This window comes from Ruditapes philippinarum, unplaced genomic scaffold (assembly GCF_026571515.1).
Source record: "Ruditapes philippinarum isolate M1 unplaced genomic scaffold, ASM2657151v2 ctg2519_1_1_1_1, whole genome shotgun sequence".
Classification (NCBI taxonomy): Eukaryota; Metazoa; Mollusca; class Bivalvia; order Venerida; family Veneridae; genus Ruditapes; species Ruditapes philippinarum.
In genome coordinates this window covers 1,044-16,521 of record NW_026866641.1, presented here as the reverse complement: position 1 = coordinate 16,521, position 15,478 = coordinate 1,044, and the positions used below count along the sequence as shown (strand labels likewise).

Genomic DNA, 15,478 nt, shown 5'->3' with positions numbered 1-15,478 from the left:
AAAATCGGCCTTTAGTCAAGTCAAAGTCAAAATATCTTTATTTTTCATCAGTTCACAAAAAGTGACATCATGATACATTCAAAAAATTTAGAAAACATTAAAAATGGGTAAAAATAGTACGTATTAGGCCATGCAAAGATCGGATTTTAGGAAAGTGGGGATTATTTCATAAAGAAAATGAAATAGATGATTTAACGTTTCTTCTTTTATATATAATTTTAGGCTACGAGAAAGTGTGAGAAAATTATTATATTCAAATATGACAAATTGATTCAACAATGATAAAATAAAAAACTTATAGGCGGGGAAAAGTTGATTGAAATGAAATTAATGTACACCGAACGATTTTTATTATTATCTCAATTTGTCTTGTTATGTCGATTAGGTTTTTTAATGAAGCGTTACGTAAGGCAACCCTCCTATTTTTACATTTACAGACTAATGCGCGTGTAGTCTGTGACCTATATCCGCGTGACATACCCAGTCTGAACACAAATGAGCCGCGTCACGACAAAACCAACACAATGGGCCCGCGACCAACATGGACCCAGACCAGCCCGCGCACTCGCGCAGTCCGATCAGGACCCATGCCACTCGCTATCAGTTTCTCTACTTGTAATAGGGTTTGTAAGCGAACAACATGGATCCCGATCAGACCGCGCGAACGCGCAGGCCGGCCCGGTAGTCGTATATTACTTGAATATAATCACTCGAATCTTAAATATCTTGCATCTTTTTTTTTCTTAAAATCTAAGTACATTTTTTCTTGAAGCATTTTGGCTCATATGAAGGCATGCAGCTTTAAAGTTATTTAAAAAACAACAGCAAACAGGTTGCAAAGGTTTTTTGTACATTTCGTTTAAAAGAATATTTCAAAATATTCATAATCACTTTGGTTAAAGGCAAATTATGCTTCAGAACGAAGAAATGTTCCCATCTTTAGAAAGGGCAAATGTGGATACTAAAATGTTTAAATATAAAACATGTTAATGCTTATTACCACTAGAAAGTAGCGTTGATTGAGAAACTATTAATCATGAATGTAACAAAATATAAACAAAGTAGTATTTTGACTCCTATACAAAATAATAAATCCTATAAGAACTAAAATTATTACCGACAATAAATATTAAAGCAAAAGATGGCCAAGGTAATGGGTAATGGTCAATCTGTATTGTTTTGGAAACTAGACCAGGGCACTGAAAAAAAAACATTTTGGAGCAACATAAGTCTTTAAGCCTTTAATAACTAACTTATAATCGATTTCTGTTTATTTATATTTATTCTTGGTAAAATATGTTTATAAATAAGAGTTAGGAGCAGAAGTTTATGGATACAATTTAGTAATTAATTTTGACAACACACAAGCGTACAAAGAGAGCTAAAACTTATCGTTAATTTAAAGAAACGTATTTGAAGATTTTCTTCCCTTCTATTGATACGTGTATAATTCGTGGATAAAAATTTCAATAAGTATATCTAGTCAATCGCTGAATAATTTTATTTAAATTCTTTAAAAAAAAGAGTGGGCATCTACTGAAACAATTTTGGTAGAAAACAGTCTGTAGATTCCTTTAAAGCAAAGCAATAAAAGCAAAAGTACGTGTTTCGATTCCTTCATAAATAAGCTATTTTTGTTCAAAAAGTTAAAGCGGCCTTCAGCATTTCTAAAGATTAAATATTGCCTGTTATTTTTAGATAAATCGTTTAATATGATTGTCAAATCAAAATAATTAAGATGGAAAATGAAATTAGTCGATGTTTAAATACATAAACGAAAAGGAAACCCCTCGGTACGTCCACGATTCGTTTCTTCTATTTTTAGAAACGAACGTCACTGTCGTGTTGTAAACAGCTCTCCGAACGCTGAGTTGAATAAGGCTTAATAATGATACGATGCGCTTTTCCAAGTTAATTTACTAAAATACTTAAGTTTGAAACAACACAGAATTGTTTTTCCAAAAAAAAAAAAAAAAAAAAAAAAAAAAAACTAGAGGCAGCTTTAATAAGTGTTAATCTCGACCCAGATTGATTATGCCTGATATCATGAGAATGACCAGTAAGTCGAGATCCTCGACCGCTTTATTTCACAAAAATACTTAACACCCCCCCACAAGCCAAACCAAAAAAAAAATAAAAAAATAAAGGACAAGAAATCAAAAACCTCCATTTGAAATAAGGAAACTACATGTATTGTCATGTTTGAAGTGTATAAAAACATTCAGATAAAAGGGAAAAAATATAAAAATTTAAAATCTTAGTAACAAAGCTTAGTATGTTATGTTGTTCAAAACGATGTCGACATCAAACATAACAAAGAAGTAAATAGAGCCGTTGACAATGAAAACGTCTAAAATTAAATAGAATTAAATTAAAAAGTATCCCTCAATACTGGTATATCAAATCAGCTCATAATTTATCCTTAGCATTTTTATTGCCTTGTTAATGCTTCATCGATAAAACTGAAATTTTATATGCTTGAATTGTCACAACGCTTTATAAATAAAACTGTAAAAGTTTTGTTAGTTTGTTTCTTTGTAAACTTGAAAACTTTAAACTTGAAACTTTGTAACATCAAAGAAATGTAAATGTCAAAAATATGTCACAAATAGGTAAAGTTTGTAATGACACGGTACTATAAAAATTAATGTCTAATAAATGAGGTAATGAAAAGTCTATCTTTAATATATAATATAATCATAGAAAATTATTGAAATCTGTGAAATTCTAACTGAATATGTCTAACTGAAAAAAAGAATGAATAAATTATGAATGGGAAGCTGTGTTCCCTGATTACAGGTCAAGTAAACTTTTTTTTCACTTAAGAATCTGTCTTTTATAAATTACACTATTTAGTATTTATTCATATTGTGACCACCTAAAATAATATCTACTTTATGAGAAGTCAAAACATATTTATTTTATATTTACAAAGAGACTTTGTAGCAATTATCAATACAATGTATTTTCTTATTTCAACTTTGAGTATAGTATATCTAAAGTTTTTAGCTTTTCTAATGCAATTTCAATTAGTATATTTTATAGCATTATATTTATCTTAAGTCTAACTATTTCTTACCTATCCCTGTGCATATTTCATACAATTATATACCACCGAGATAAAGCAATATTTGTTTAAAGGCCCATTATGTCCAAGAAATGGTATTATTTTTCTTTCGTATATGCTTTTGAATTCTGGTGTCCTGATAGATTTTCCCAAACGTTACTCATAGGCAAATTATCTGATTCATCAGTTTCTGTTGCCTTTTGGCAATAAGTACGGTTATAGTGATTTAGTATTTTGTATGGAAATCAAAATAATTTCACATTCGCAGTTGCTATCTACAGGCGATAAGCATCTAACATGTTCCAAAATCAGTATTCAAACGTTATATAACTCATATTTGCCTTTTCTACAAACGGAAAAATCTTTCATTCTGAGGAATAACGGGCATTTAATAAAGACAGAAAAATAAAACAGGTTCATATCCATCAATCGATCGCTAGTTGGATGTTACTTTCACAGGTAATGAAAACATCTCAGTAGAATTATTTTATTATATCAACGATCAATCATTGATGAATCTAATCCGAAGATTATTTTCTGTTGTGGACACGGAGCTTGGTTACCAATACACAGACTGTGTCTCGTTGTTTGAGCATCATTACTTCATCCTTTAACTTTTAAAAATAAATTAATAATTTATTGTTCTAATCGAGTACAGTTGTTGAACTGACGTATTTTCAATTAAGAAAAGCGCATACAGAATAAAATCATTGCAACACATGACTTGTGTTTGCATTATTCATGACGGAGTAAAACGCTTTAGTTTCAAATACATGAACGAAGCAGGCAGGTGTTTCTTTAGGTCTTGTGTGAAAAGATGCTATGCTATAAGTTTTTGATTCTTTTACGAAAGGAAACACATCCATCTGGCTTACGTGCTCACTCGTGACTGAAGAAAATTAATGCACGAAGGGGCATCTGAGGTCCTCCTTGAAAATCGCCATATGACCATAACTGGTGCGACGTAAAACCAAACTCACAAAAATGTTATATTTGACAGGCTATATGATCCAGTATAAACACTCAAAGTTTATACACTGCACAGGAATAAAATAAAAAGGAATTCCATAAAAGCACAAATAATTTAATGCACACATCTGCAAACATTTCAGAATACAAATTTTGATTAGGATTTACCCCGATATAAATGAAAGCGACGACAGTTTAAAATCTCCTTTTTATATTATACGAAATACAGTGTCATCTAAATGTACATGTCCTAACCCAAGCTTTCAATCCAAAACAAGTCTTTTGACTTCTAGACAGGCAAACAACAATATCAGAAAAAAATGTATACCAGGCCATTGTGACACTAATTTCAAGAAATTTTAGCTAGACGCGAACGAAGCGAGAAGTCCAGGCTCGATAAAATTGTAGTTAAAAGTCTAGAATCAAATGTACCTGGTCACAATGTTTATATTTCACGGGAGTGTATTGCATTAGAATTAACTATTTGAAAAAGAATGAAGTAAACATTGTTAAAGCTGCATGCTTCCAGATGAGAAACTTTTACTTTAAAAGAATGTACTAAGATTTTAATAAAAGTTATGTTTGATTAAGTACTTATTTTGCAGTTTGGAGTATTTATTCACTTGAAAATACATTTCTAAAATTTTCATGAAAATCAGCATGAATCTGGAGTCATTTCTAGGATGGAACAAAAACAATTCTACAACTAAGGACACTGTTATTTGCTTGATTTTAATATTTGAACATCTTGCAACCAGGTATAAAAAATAAGAAAAATTATTTTAAATCTGCACCTCTCCATATTACGTTTCATGAACAGTAAGTTTAAAACTTTCAATAGCTCGATTGCAAAAAAAGTTCTTGCACCTAATATCAATCACTTTCGAGTCTGCTTCCTGTAACTAACAAGCTCTGTTGCCATATGGTCGTTACCCGAGTAGGGCTGAAACCCATGATCCCTGGGTTGAGAGGCAGACACCTTAACCACAATGCCATCGCTCCATAAGAACAGTTGCAATACTTTTTCGTAAGTTTTTTTTTATCAGTTTCTTACTGTATGTAGCAATCATTGGAATATTGATCACAAAATATATTATATAATCCTCATTCAATTAAATATTCAATCCATATTGATGTGCTAATGTGTTTAGTTTTAATGATACTTTAATTATCAAGGGACATGGTATAATTAGGATTACCAAGTTATTGCATAGATTATACAAAATAGTGCTTGCAATTGATAATGCTCCGGTAGTAACCAGATTGCCTCAACGATTTTTAACAAAGGCATCCCTAATTTAATTTCTATAATCTATACAAAGGCGCCCGTTGAATGCAAGATCTGTTCATTTTAGCATTTGAAATATTTGCTTCAACTTTTATATTCAGATAAGACTTTGTGATGGATTACGTGTACCATGACTTTAAAGGCACATTAACTCCTATAAATGAGCACATTTTCTCCTTCTTTTAAGCTGCATGCCAGATGAGTAAAAATATTTCGATAAAATCAAACTTGTTAAATATGCACTACGATTTTAGGAAACGTAAAATGGTTCAAGATTCAAGTAATATTTTACATGTTATGTGCGGTTAATGACTGATTTTGTAGTATGTACAACTATATTTCTACTGCGTTACTAACGCAGTAAGGTCTATTTATGCATATTTTGACCACTTTTTGGTAATTTACATGGCTTGTAAGTGCCATTGATAATGTATAAATGGCTTCCTTTTGGTAATTTCACAATATTATACATTCAAATACATTTTCAAAATTTTCATGAAAATTAGCATGAATCTGGAGGCGTGTTGCTTTAAAAAGGCAAATACGTGTTTTTATGCACTTTAATAAAGGCTATAGATTATTACCTGAAGAAAGTACTTCCCGAATGTGAAAACATATGTTATACTCAACATCACTAATGCCGCGTCAGAACGTCATACAGCAGAAAATACTTATATGTTATAGCATGGGAAATGGTAAAAAACATATACGATACGAAATACATGAATACCCAAATCCTAGACAAAATGGGTTCAGAATATTAAAGGGGCTCGACTAAGAGTTTTTTCTTGACGTCATGAAAATATTTTTTAAGATTAATGTTTCATTCCATGACTGTCTTGACCAATGCATTGTGCGCAAAATTTCAGATCATTTGCTCACTCCGTTTTTCCAGAATAATTATTCTAATTGTGAAAATTGACCCATAAATAAAGCGTTGCAACGCTTTTCACACAAATCGCGCTAAAAATAGCACAAAAATATGATTCTCAATTTATTTCTTTTGATGTTTCTTAATTAGATCTATATTGTTTGCATATATTAAGTGTCTAGCTGATCTATGTAAGAAATTCAAATTTTATGTTTTTAGGCTTCTGGACCTCAGTGGTGTTCCTTTAAGGAGACAGACAACCACCGACATAAAGATGGATTGAAAAAAACTTTGTAACAGCCATATTTCTTCATAATACACACCAGAGTACTAGTTAAGCCGAGCAAGAGATCTCAAGAGTGATTCCAACAAGCAACATGTCTTTACAAACCAGCTTAAAGTATATTTTTGATCTTTAAGGGCATAAGATACTATTTCAAAATTTCAATTATCGGGGATGTCTGCTATTTTCTGTTCATATAATTTTGCACAAACGCTTAAATTAAATTTCACCGACTTATGTTACACACTTGAAGCACTCGGAAGAGTATTTTTTTACCGTCTTGTGTAACGCACTCGGAAGACTGCAAATTCTCGTCTGCTTTAATTTCGGCTTGTATCCATATTCATGAAATCAACGCAAAACAAATAACATTACCAAACATCTTTGTACCTAAAAAACGCTGAAGTACTTGACCTTACTGTACTTGGTCAGATCAGGTTCGAAACTGTTTGCAATGGCTATTAGCTAATGGCTGTCTTAGGAGGCTAAAATTAAACCACTGGGCCTTTTTTTAAACGATCTGCGACATAGATATTTAAAGAATACAATAAAAAAAGTTTTAAAACTATTCAAACTATGAAATGAAACAACGTGTAAATGTTTCAGCACATTGCAATTTTTAAAAGAAAATAATTCTAATTTTAAAAAATCAAGTGTACAAAATCACTTATGACACTTTTTTGGCATTCAAAATGTTTAATATAATAAATTATATAACACCGATGCTGTATTGTTTCCTTTTATTTCTCACCAGAATACATAGATAATGCAAAGTTAGAAAATGCACATTGTCAAACTAATAGCCTTAAACCAATTTTACTTATTATGACGTCACATTTACGTACTGATTCAATGAACCCAATACGTGTCATAATGACGTCACATTGACATACCAATTGAATTGATCCAATATATGTAATAATGACGTCACATTCAATAGGCCCAATATATGTAATAATGACGTCACATTCAATAGGTCCAATATATGTAATAATAACATGATATTGAATTAATAATTCAGTAGATCCAATAAAATACAATAATGACGTCGCAATGACATACCTATTAAGCTGGAGTGTGACTTAAAAGAAAGGATTGGAGCGTCGCACTAAATACCGTATTCCGATATATACCGGACACGGCGCTTGAATAAAATGCTTAAATTTGCCTTTTTACCCAACAGAATGAGCTTTAAAAGGTCTAATTCATCTTTTCACACCGATTTCTGTACGATAATGAATAAAAAATGTAAAAATCGGCGAAAAAAAAAGATATTTGTCTATTTTCTAGTTATGATTTTTGCAAGCGTCTAGAGGTACTGCTCCAATCCTTTATTGAGTTAAATCCATTATGCTGACCAGCCATTATGGTGACGTCATTTTCATTGACCCAATGAAAATAATTATGAAACAAAAGTGTTGATTATATCATTAAATTCGTTATACTGATAATTAAACAAATAATCAAAAAATCTTTCAGTGTATATTTTTGAGTACATTTTGCTTTTGTTCTAGGACAACAATACATTTTTTACGAAACAACAAAAGTGAGATGAATCAAACATCGATACTGGTTGTATCTCATAACTGATTTCATTACACTGTTCAAACAATAACACCAATGAAAAATACACATCACACGAAGTATTAAAGGGAGTAGACTCTTCGGATGCTACCATACATTTTCCTTTCAAGGCAATCTGAAAGGCAGCACGCCTCCATTTTATTTTTTCACTTCACACAAATTACCTATAACTTTGCAGAAATTTGTCTACTTAAAGGGACTCCACTGAGGGTTTTACAAATGGCCGGACTAAAAATAACTTTTAGAAATTATTGTTTCAACACTTTTCACTAAAACCGGACAAAGAGTGGCAAAGAGTAGTTGCAATTTATTTCTTAGTATATTCATAATTATTAGTTGCATATATTACTGTTTTAAGAGTGTTTTAAGAGTCCCAGCTGATTTATGTAAGAAATTCAAATTGTATGGGTTTTTTTTGTGGATTTTGGACCTCAGTGGAGTTCCTTTAAAGTGTTCTCTTTTACATATAATAAACCTCCACATCAGCCAATACATTCAAAAGCAAATTTAACAACAGTTTAGGTAGTGTTTCTTGTGTGCATCCTTAAATGAAAAATCATCTCACCTTACATACTATATTTCTTATAAAATTATAAAAATACGTATATATATATAAAGAAAGAGTTTTACAAATGGAAAACAGGCTGACATTGAAACCTTAAAGTGACATTATGCTCATATTTTCATAGTGAAGTTGAGCTGAACTGACTATATATTTCAAACAATTGACTATTAAAATGAAGATTGACCAACAGTTCATATTGGAAAATGTTTAGGATAAAATTTAAATCTGCCAAAAATATAAAATGAACGTTAAAGGTAAATTCTAGTGGATTTTTACGAAATTTTTGTATGAATCCATGCGTTGTTTACTGTTATTGTGAAATGAATTTTCATATTAAAATAAATTATGTCAAAATGGAAATTTGACATTTACTCGTTCACTCATAAATATACCCTTAGATGGACATAATGTCACTTAAAATGTTATAATTTAGACTTCTAGTAATCCGAATAAGCTATGTGTCATGATAAAGAAATGTGTCCAAAAATTCGAATATGCTTTTGATAGCTTTTGTTTTATTGAGCATTAATTTACGAAATTGTCTTTTATTACACTTAAAATGATATGTTAAACTGAATTGTTGTTGCAGTTCCAATCTTTCTGATAATAAGTGATAGTCAATAAAATAGTTATCAATGTCCAGATAAATCTGCAGTTGCTTTGTGTTTGATAATCCATTTAATAACAAGTTTAACAGGGCAAATTATGCCTCAGAAACATTTTTTTTTCCTTTTTAGAAAGGGCAAACATGAATTTCATAATGTTTAAACAACCGTTTCAGAGAATATTAGTTGCTGTTACCTGCAGAAAGTAGCGTGAAATAATTTGTCATAGAAACAGCAAAATGTAAACCAAGTAGTATTTCGACTTTCATACAAAATACTTATTCACTATAATTGTACTTATTACCAGAAAAAGGTGGTTCATGTTATTGGCTAATGAGTTAATATTTTGATACTATTAAAGTACACAAAAAATAAGAAAGCTTTGGAGAAATAAAAGAATTTCTGAGGCATAATGGACCTTTAAAACTGTGTAAAGTTATGTAAAAATAGTTGTCTATTTTAATAACCATATGTCTTTCAATATATTTAAAAACTATAAGGCAACTGTGATATGAATCATGCAAGATTAAAGAGATTTTAAAAGTAAGCTTTAGAGAATTAGTTTAAAGAGACTATGAGTGCCAGTAAAAGTGTCATCAATGTCACGGTCAAAGCTGCCGCCCCGTTACATGACGACTGGACGTTGACAGTGTAAGTAGATGTTCCGGTTTTTGCCGGACTGCCGTTATCCGTGGCATGTACCACAAGAGTATACTTCGCTGTTGTAGACATAGCAAGGGTTTTCCCAGTATTGACCTCAAGTTTGGCTGTCGAGACTTTGAAGTCGGTGTTTGTGTCTCCAGCTAGAATATAATATAGAAGATTATATATACATTTAATATATAAAATAATATTATGTAATTGATGTAAGTAACATTTCAAAATAAGGATAATTATTACATCTTTTTACAGACGATTTGTGATTCTCCTAAGGTATTGTCTCTTGTCTAAAATAATACACACGGGGGGACTATGGTCATTCTTAACCAGTAATAAAGGGATGTCGCCATAAAATCGGTAACCTTTCAACGCATATAAAAATAAATTCTCATCATGTTTGTGTTGTAGTTAAATTACAAAAAATCTATAACATTTTTTAATAAAAACAATCATCTTTATAGTTAAATATTTAACGAAATCATAATCAATTAAATTCAATCAGTGTAATGATTAGCCTTCAGTTGAATAAAATATTTAAATTCTAGTAATGATACATTTTGAATATGTTTGAGCACTTTTAATTCAGCTTATAATGCATAATGCATCAAACATAGAACAAGACTGGTAAGATTAAAAAGAAACCTAACAATAAGCCAGCGGCTTTGCTATTGTTCTAACTTTAAAAATGATTTAAAAGCTAAGATATTTACAGTTAACTGAGTAGGTGATTGTATTCGCTGTGTCTTGATCAGTTGCAGAAAATGTTGTGACCGACGTACCTGAAACATTTCAAAGCATATCTTTTTTATTCGAGTACATTGGTAGAAGGAAAATGCCCCTCAAATACATATGTACCAGATATATTTTAACCTCAATTATACTTTGGGGTCATCGTTTCCAATACTTGTAAGAATTGAAGGAAGTAAACCTTTTATGAAAATCGTTTTAATGGTAATTGTTATGCATACATTTTATTATGAACTATGGAATCGAAACTGGTTTTAATGTCTGTTCAATAGCGGTACTTGATAAGAATAAGAAGTAAACAAACGCTGTCTACGGTCAACAGTAACTCTGCAGTTTCATTAATGTTTCTACATTGAACATGGAAAAGATCATTTTAAGAGATTAACCTTTGACTAATTTATCTCAATAGTCTTTGTTAACAGTTCTGAAAAAGACCGCTTGCCAAAACATCAACGTACATCATTCCATTCAATTTGATTGCCACACTTTCAAGATCTTGATTTTGAAGCAGATTGATGAAAATTAGGAATTAAGCAGACGACAATTTTTCCCAGCATACAAGGGTAAACTCACCTGCAGCCGAACCATCTGCTACGCAAACAGTGTAGGAAGTTTTACCAAATGCTGGCGCGGCTTCGTTAACATCTGTTATTGTTATGGTCACAGTGGCAGTACCGACGTTTGACGCACTGTCAGTCGCTCTGAAATAACATGTTTTTGTAGCTTTTTTGGATTGCATGAAAATGCAGAATCCGAAGTGGGCCAACTAAAAGAACACATTGTGCGAATAAAAAAAATCCAGTTCGATGCTTTAAACACAATCAATTTATGTATTTACGACAATATTTGACCAAAAAAAAGCATTATTCGAAATATCACGTAGAAAATGACCAAACATGTGTGTCATATTACAAAGAAATACATAACCTAATTCTGTGCCAGATCTGAAATTGTATAATCCTGATTGATATTTTACCAGCGATATTTCTCGATCTTGTTTCCAGTAAATAAATGTATTTAATATATAGAAGAAAAAAACACTATAGATCGAAATATTTTTTTTTCAAAATTTTCAAACCAAAAAATAGTTGAATTCTTTTAAAAATAACCAAAAAAATGTTAAAAATTAAAGAAATCAAAAGAATAAACTAAATTACTAAATAAATTCAAATTTTTAAGTTATATGGCTCTATTTAAACGGTTGTTGGGGAAAAAATAACATGAACCACTACGAATACAAGCTTTCATTTTTTAGGGGAAAAAGGAGATGTTTTCATAAATTGACAGCAGTCGTACACATTAAACTTTTTGATACTCCACGTTTGTAACGCCGCTTTTCATTGGATAATCGTGACGTTAATATAGATTTATATGATTGGCTGATTTCAATTTATCACAAAAATCCATTGAAAGGACATTTGCTCTATTTTAAAGTCGTTATAAAGATTCCTTGCGGCTCTAGTTATATATGCAAACAACCGTTCATATAGGACTATATAACCTGTCAAAAGTCTTTATTACAAATGTTATAATACTGCACGATTTATATAAGCGTCATGCTTGATTATCCAATTAAAAGCGACGTTACAAACGTGTAGCTTAGTGAGGACACGACTATACTCGCCATATAGTAATAATTTTTATTAATAAATAAGTTAATTAATTAATTAATTAATTAATTAATTAATTAATTAATTAATTAATAAAAATTAATTAATTAATTAGAAAACTAGATACATACTTTACTTTAATAACATAACTAGATGCACTTTCAAAATTTAGCGCAGATTTTAAATTCAATTTTGCAGCAGACATCTCAAAAGGCGTGTTAGTTGTCAGTAATTCGTAACTAGAGATGGTATCGCTTCCAGTTGGGGTTGCCGTGAATTCTGCTATTTCACTATTGACCGCTACATCTTCAGCTTTTGAAATTCCAGTCGCAGTCCCACTAGCACCGGTAATAGCACTAGGTTTTGTCCATCCAGTAATTTGTGCGTCTGTAATAATTGTTAATAAAATCAATTTAACCGATCAATAATCGTGATTTAAAGACATCATTTTGACTACGCCATTTTCTCTTCCGTGCATTACTAGTATTTCAGGTACGAACGGACACCTTAGTAGAACGACCTGCGTTCTGTTAGCTAGAAAATAATCGGATTCAAAAATGGAAACCTCAATTATGCATACCTTCAGATATGTCAAAATATTTAAAGAAAATCAAACTAAAATTTCAAGAAATATAAAAAAAGATTTAAGATTCACGTGTTACAGTTAAATACATTTTCATTGTTTTAACGAAAATTAGCATTAATCAGGCATGGTACTTTAAAGAACGCCAAAACGTAGCTTAATTAAAACAGTAATATGCTATGTTCGATAAAGTATGTTCCTATGATGTAATAGTAAATACAAGCAACCGTCCACGGCCTTTTCCTTGCTCCGACTTAATCAGAACTCAATAATTGAATATAAAAATGGGATAAAAATGCTCCGAAAAATTCGCCAATGACAAATGTTTTTCCCCCACAGCTCTTACGCTTAAAGCACAGTATTTTGTAAGAATATTTATCTAAAACATAGATTAAGATTAAGATTTCTTAGTTCATTAGTGAATGCGATTGATCGACTTTGAAAAAATATAAATTAGCATAAATGAAATAAATAAATAAATAAATAAATAAACGAAAAAAAATAAATTTCATAAATAATTACATAAATCAAAAAAGTTAAAAAAAATATCTATGCAAGTTAAGTATAAGATAGTTGCGATAAAGCAATTTATTATATGTACTTATAAAAGAAATACTGAGAAATATTGATATAAAAATGAGCATTTCCATTTTCCGAATTTTAACTGCAGTGAATCTTTTTTTTTTCTTCATATATTTGCTGCAGTGAAAAACAATTTTCCTTATTTTCGCTGCAGTGAAAAACAATTTCCTTATTTTCGCAGTACTACTTTATGCTAAATTGATCCAATGTACCAAATTAAGGAAAAGTCTTTCAAACTGCGATGTCAAAAAAATGAGAGAAATGAATATAATAAACAGAAAATTGAAGTTTTTCTACCGCCACTCATGAAATATATTTTTTGTACCACTCGATGAAAATAAATCCTTTATTTATAGAAAGAAAAGACATGAATAACCTCTATTTATTGATATTAAAGCACGCGCTTGGCATGCTAGGCAGCACAGCTTTTTAATTGAATATTTTTTTATTGTTTGTACATAAGTTTTATCCTTTATATTGTTAACTTTCCTGACATACTATATTAAAGTAAAACATTTAAAATTCTATTAACAGTTAGTTGTTCGCTCTATTTTAAATAAATAAAAAAAAAAAAACACGCACACAAAAAAAAAAACACACACACAAAAGCACATATAGTCATAGCTTTAACTATACATCATTTCTGGAATCATTTGATTGAAACATTGAAGGACATTGTAAAATAAATCCGAGGTTATAATAATGTCTTACAAAATCCACTGTCGGCCGGATCTCATATATTTTTTCAATGAACACCATGGGACCTTTAACCGTATATATTTCAACGTGTCAAGGTGTGTCGTTGTTGAAGAAATAACAAAGTCATTATTTCAAATAGCTTTCGAAAAAGAAAAAAAAAAACAAGAAAAAAAACTCATGTTCCATATTTCTATTCCAATTTTTAAAGGCAAATTATGCGTAAATAACGAATAAATTTTCCATTTTCTAGAAAAAGCAAACATGAGTTTTATAATGTTTAAAGGAGCATGTTCGATGATTTTCACATGAGGAAAGTAACACTGAATACGAAATTATTTTTCATAAAGGTAGCATGTAAACAAAGTCTGATCAGGATCCATGCTGTTCATTTTCAAACCCTATTACAAGAAGAGAAACTGATAGCGATCAGCATGGATCCTGATCAGACTATGCGGATGCGCAGGCTGATCTGGATCCATGCTGGTCGCCAACGCACAATGTTTTTTTTTGTCATGGCGCGGCTCATTAAATAAAAATAACATTGAATTATTAGATATCGGTATATGACTAAAGGAACACAATAAAATAATACATGTTTCATAAATAAATAAATAAATAATATAAATAAATAAATAAACAATATAAATAGATAGATAAATAAATAAATAAATAAATAAATAAATAACATAAATGAATAAATAAAAAAAAAAATCATAATTTGAAGTTTAAAAAAAGTCTTACCCCCAAATTTAAAGATCACTGCTAACACAGTCACAAGCAAAATATTTCCTGAACTTAACAATTTTCCCGCAGTCATTATTCTGTTATACGTACGGCAAGCGGTCATACAGATCCTGAAATTGTCGAGGAATGTGCGCAACAGCCACAGTACCCTTCTGCATATATACCTGTAGCAACCCGGGTTTCTATAGCCACCGGGTAAACAAAACATTCGCAATAATTGCAAGCCACGTAGGCATGTCTCATGCAGTAACAACAAAGCCGTTGCACTGTCATTCTGTATGAAATATGCATTTTCACAGTGTACAATCGGATAAGGTGTTGACGGCATATTTGTGTATTGTTTGTTTGTTTGTTTATTTGTTTCATTTTACGCCTTTTCAACAGAATTTCAGTCATATAGGCGGGTAGTTTCCTAACCATCGTTCCTGGAGAGTTACACCAGTACTAGACTACCTTCCTCCGCGCTAAACTACCAAAGCATCTCCCGGGGATCGAACCCACGCCAGAGAGGTAATTGGATTAGAAGTCATCGACTCTAACCCCTCAACCACGGAGGCGGTATATTTGTGTATAAAGCATAGTAAGTAATTTTCTATGTATAATTACAGTAACCTTGACATT

The 15,478-nt window shown here is 30.9% G+C and overlaps 1 protein-coding gene across 1 annotated transcript; it reads right to left on the bottom strand.

Annotated features, from left to right (window-relative positions):
- Positions 1-7,203: 7,203 nt before the first annotated feature.
- On the bottom strand, positions 7,204-15,200 carry LOC132733192 (protocadherin alpha-3-like). Its single transcript, XM_060719793.1, has 5 exons — positions 14,855-15,200; positions 12,381-12,636; positions 11,213-11,340; positions 10,603-10,671; positions 7,204-10,035 (listed from the first exon to the last, which is right to left on the bottom strand). Exons 1-5 carry the CDS (start codon positions 15,183-15,185, stop codon positions 9,791-9,793), a joined length of 1,029 nt encoding a protein of 342 aa, XP_060575776.1. The 5' UTR covers positions 15,186-15,200; the 3' UTR covers positions 7,204-9,790.
- Positions 15,201-15,478: the final 278 nt, after the last annotated feature.

Coding starts and splice junctions, on each gene's coding strand:
- LOC132733192 (XM_060719793.1), bottom strand. CDS start 15,185: ATGCCGTCAACACCTTATCCGATTGTACACTGTGAAAATGCATATTTC. Junction 12,637..14,854: donor AGTGATCTTTAAATTTGGGG/GTAAGACTTTTT, acceptor CAATTATTACAG/ACGCACAAATTACTGGATGG. Junction 10,672..11,212: donor AGCAGATGGTTCGGCTGCAG/GTGAGTTTACCC, acceptor GAAATGTTTCAG/GTACGTCGGTCACAACATTT.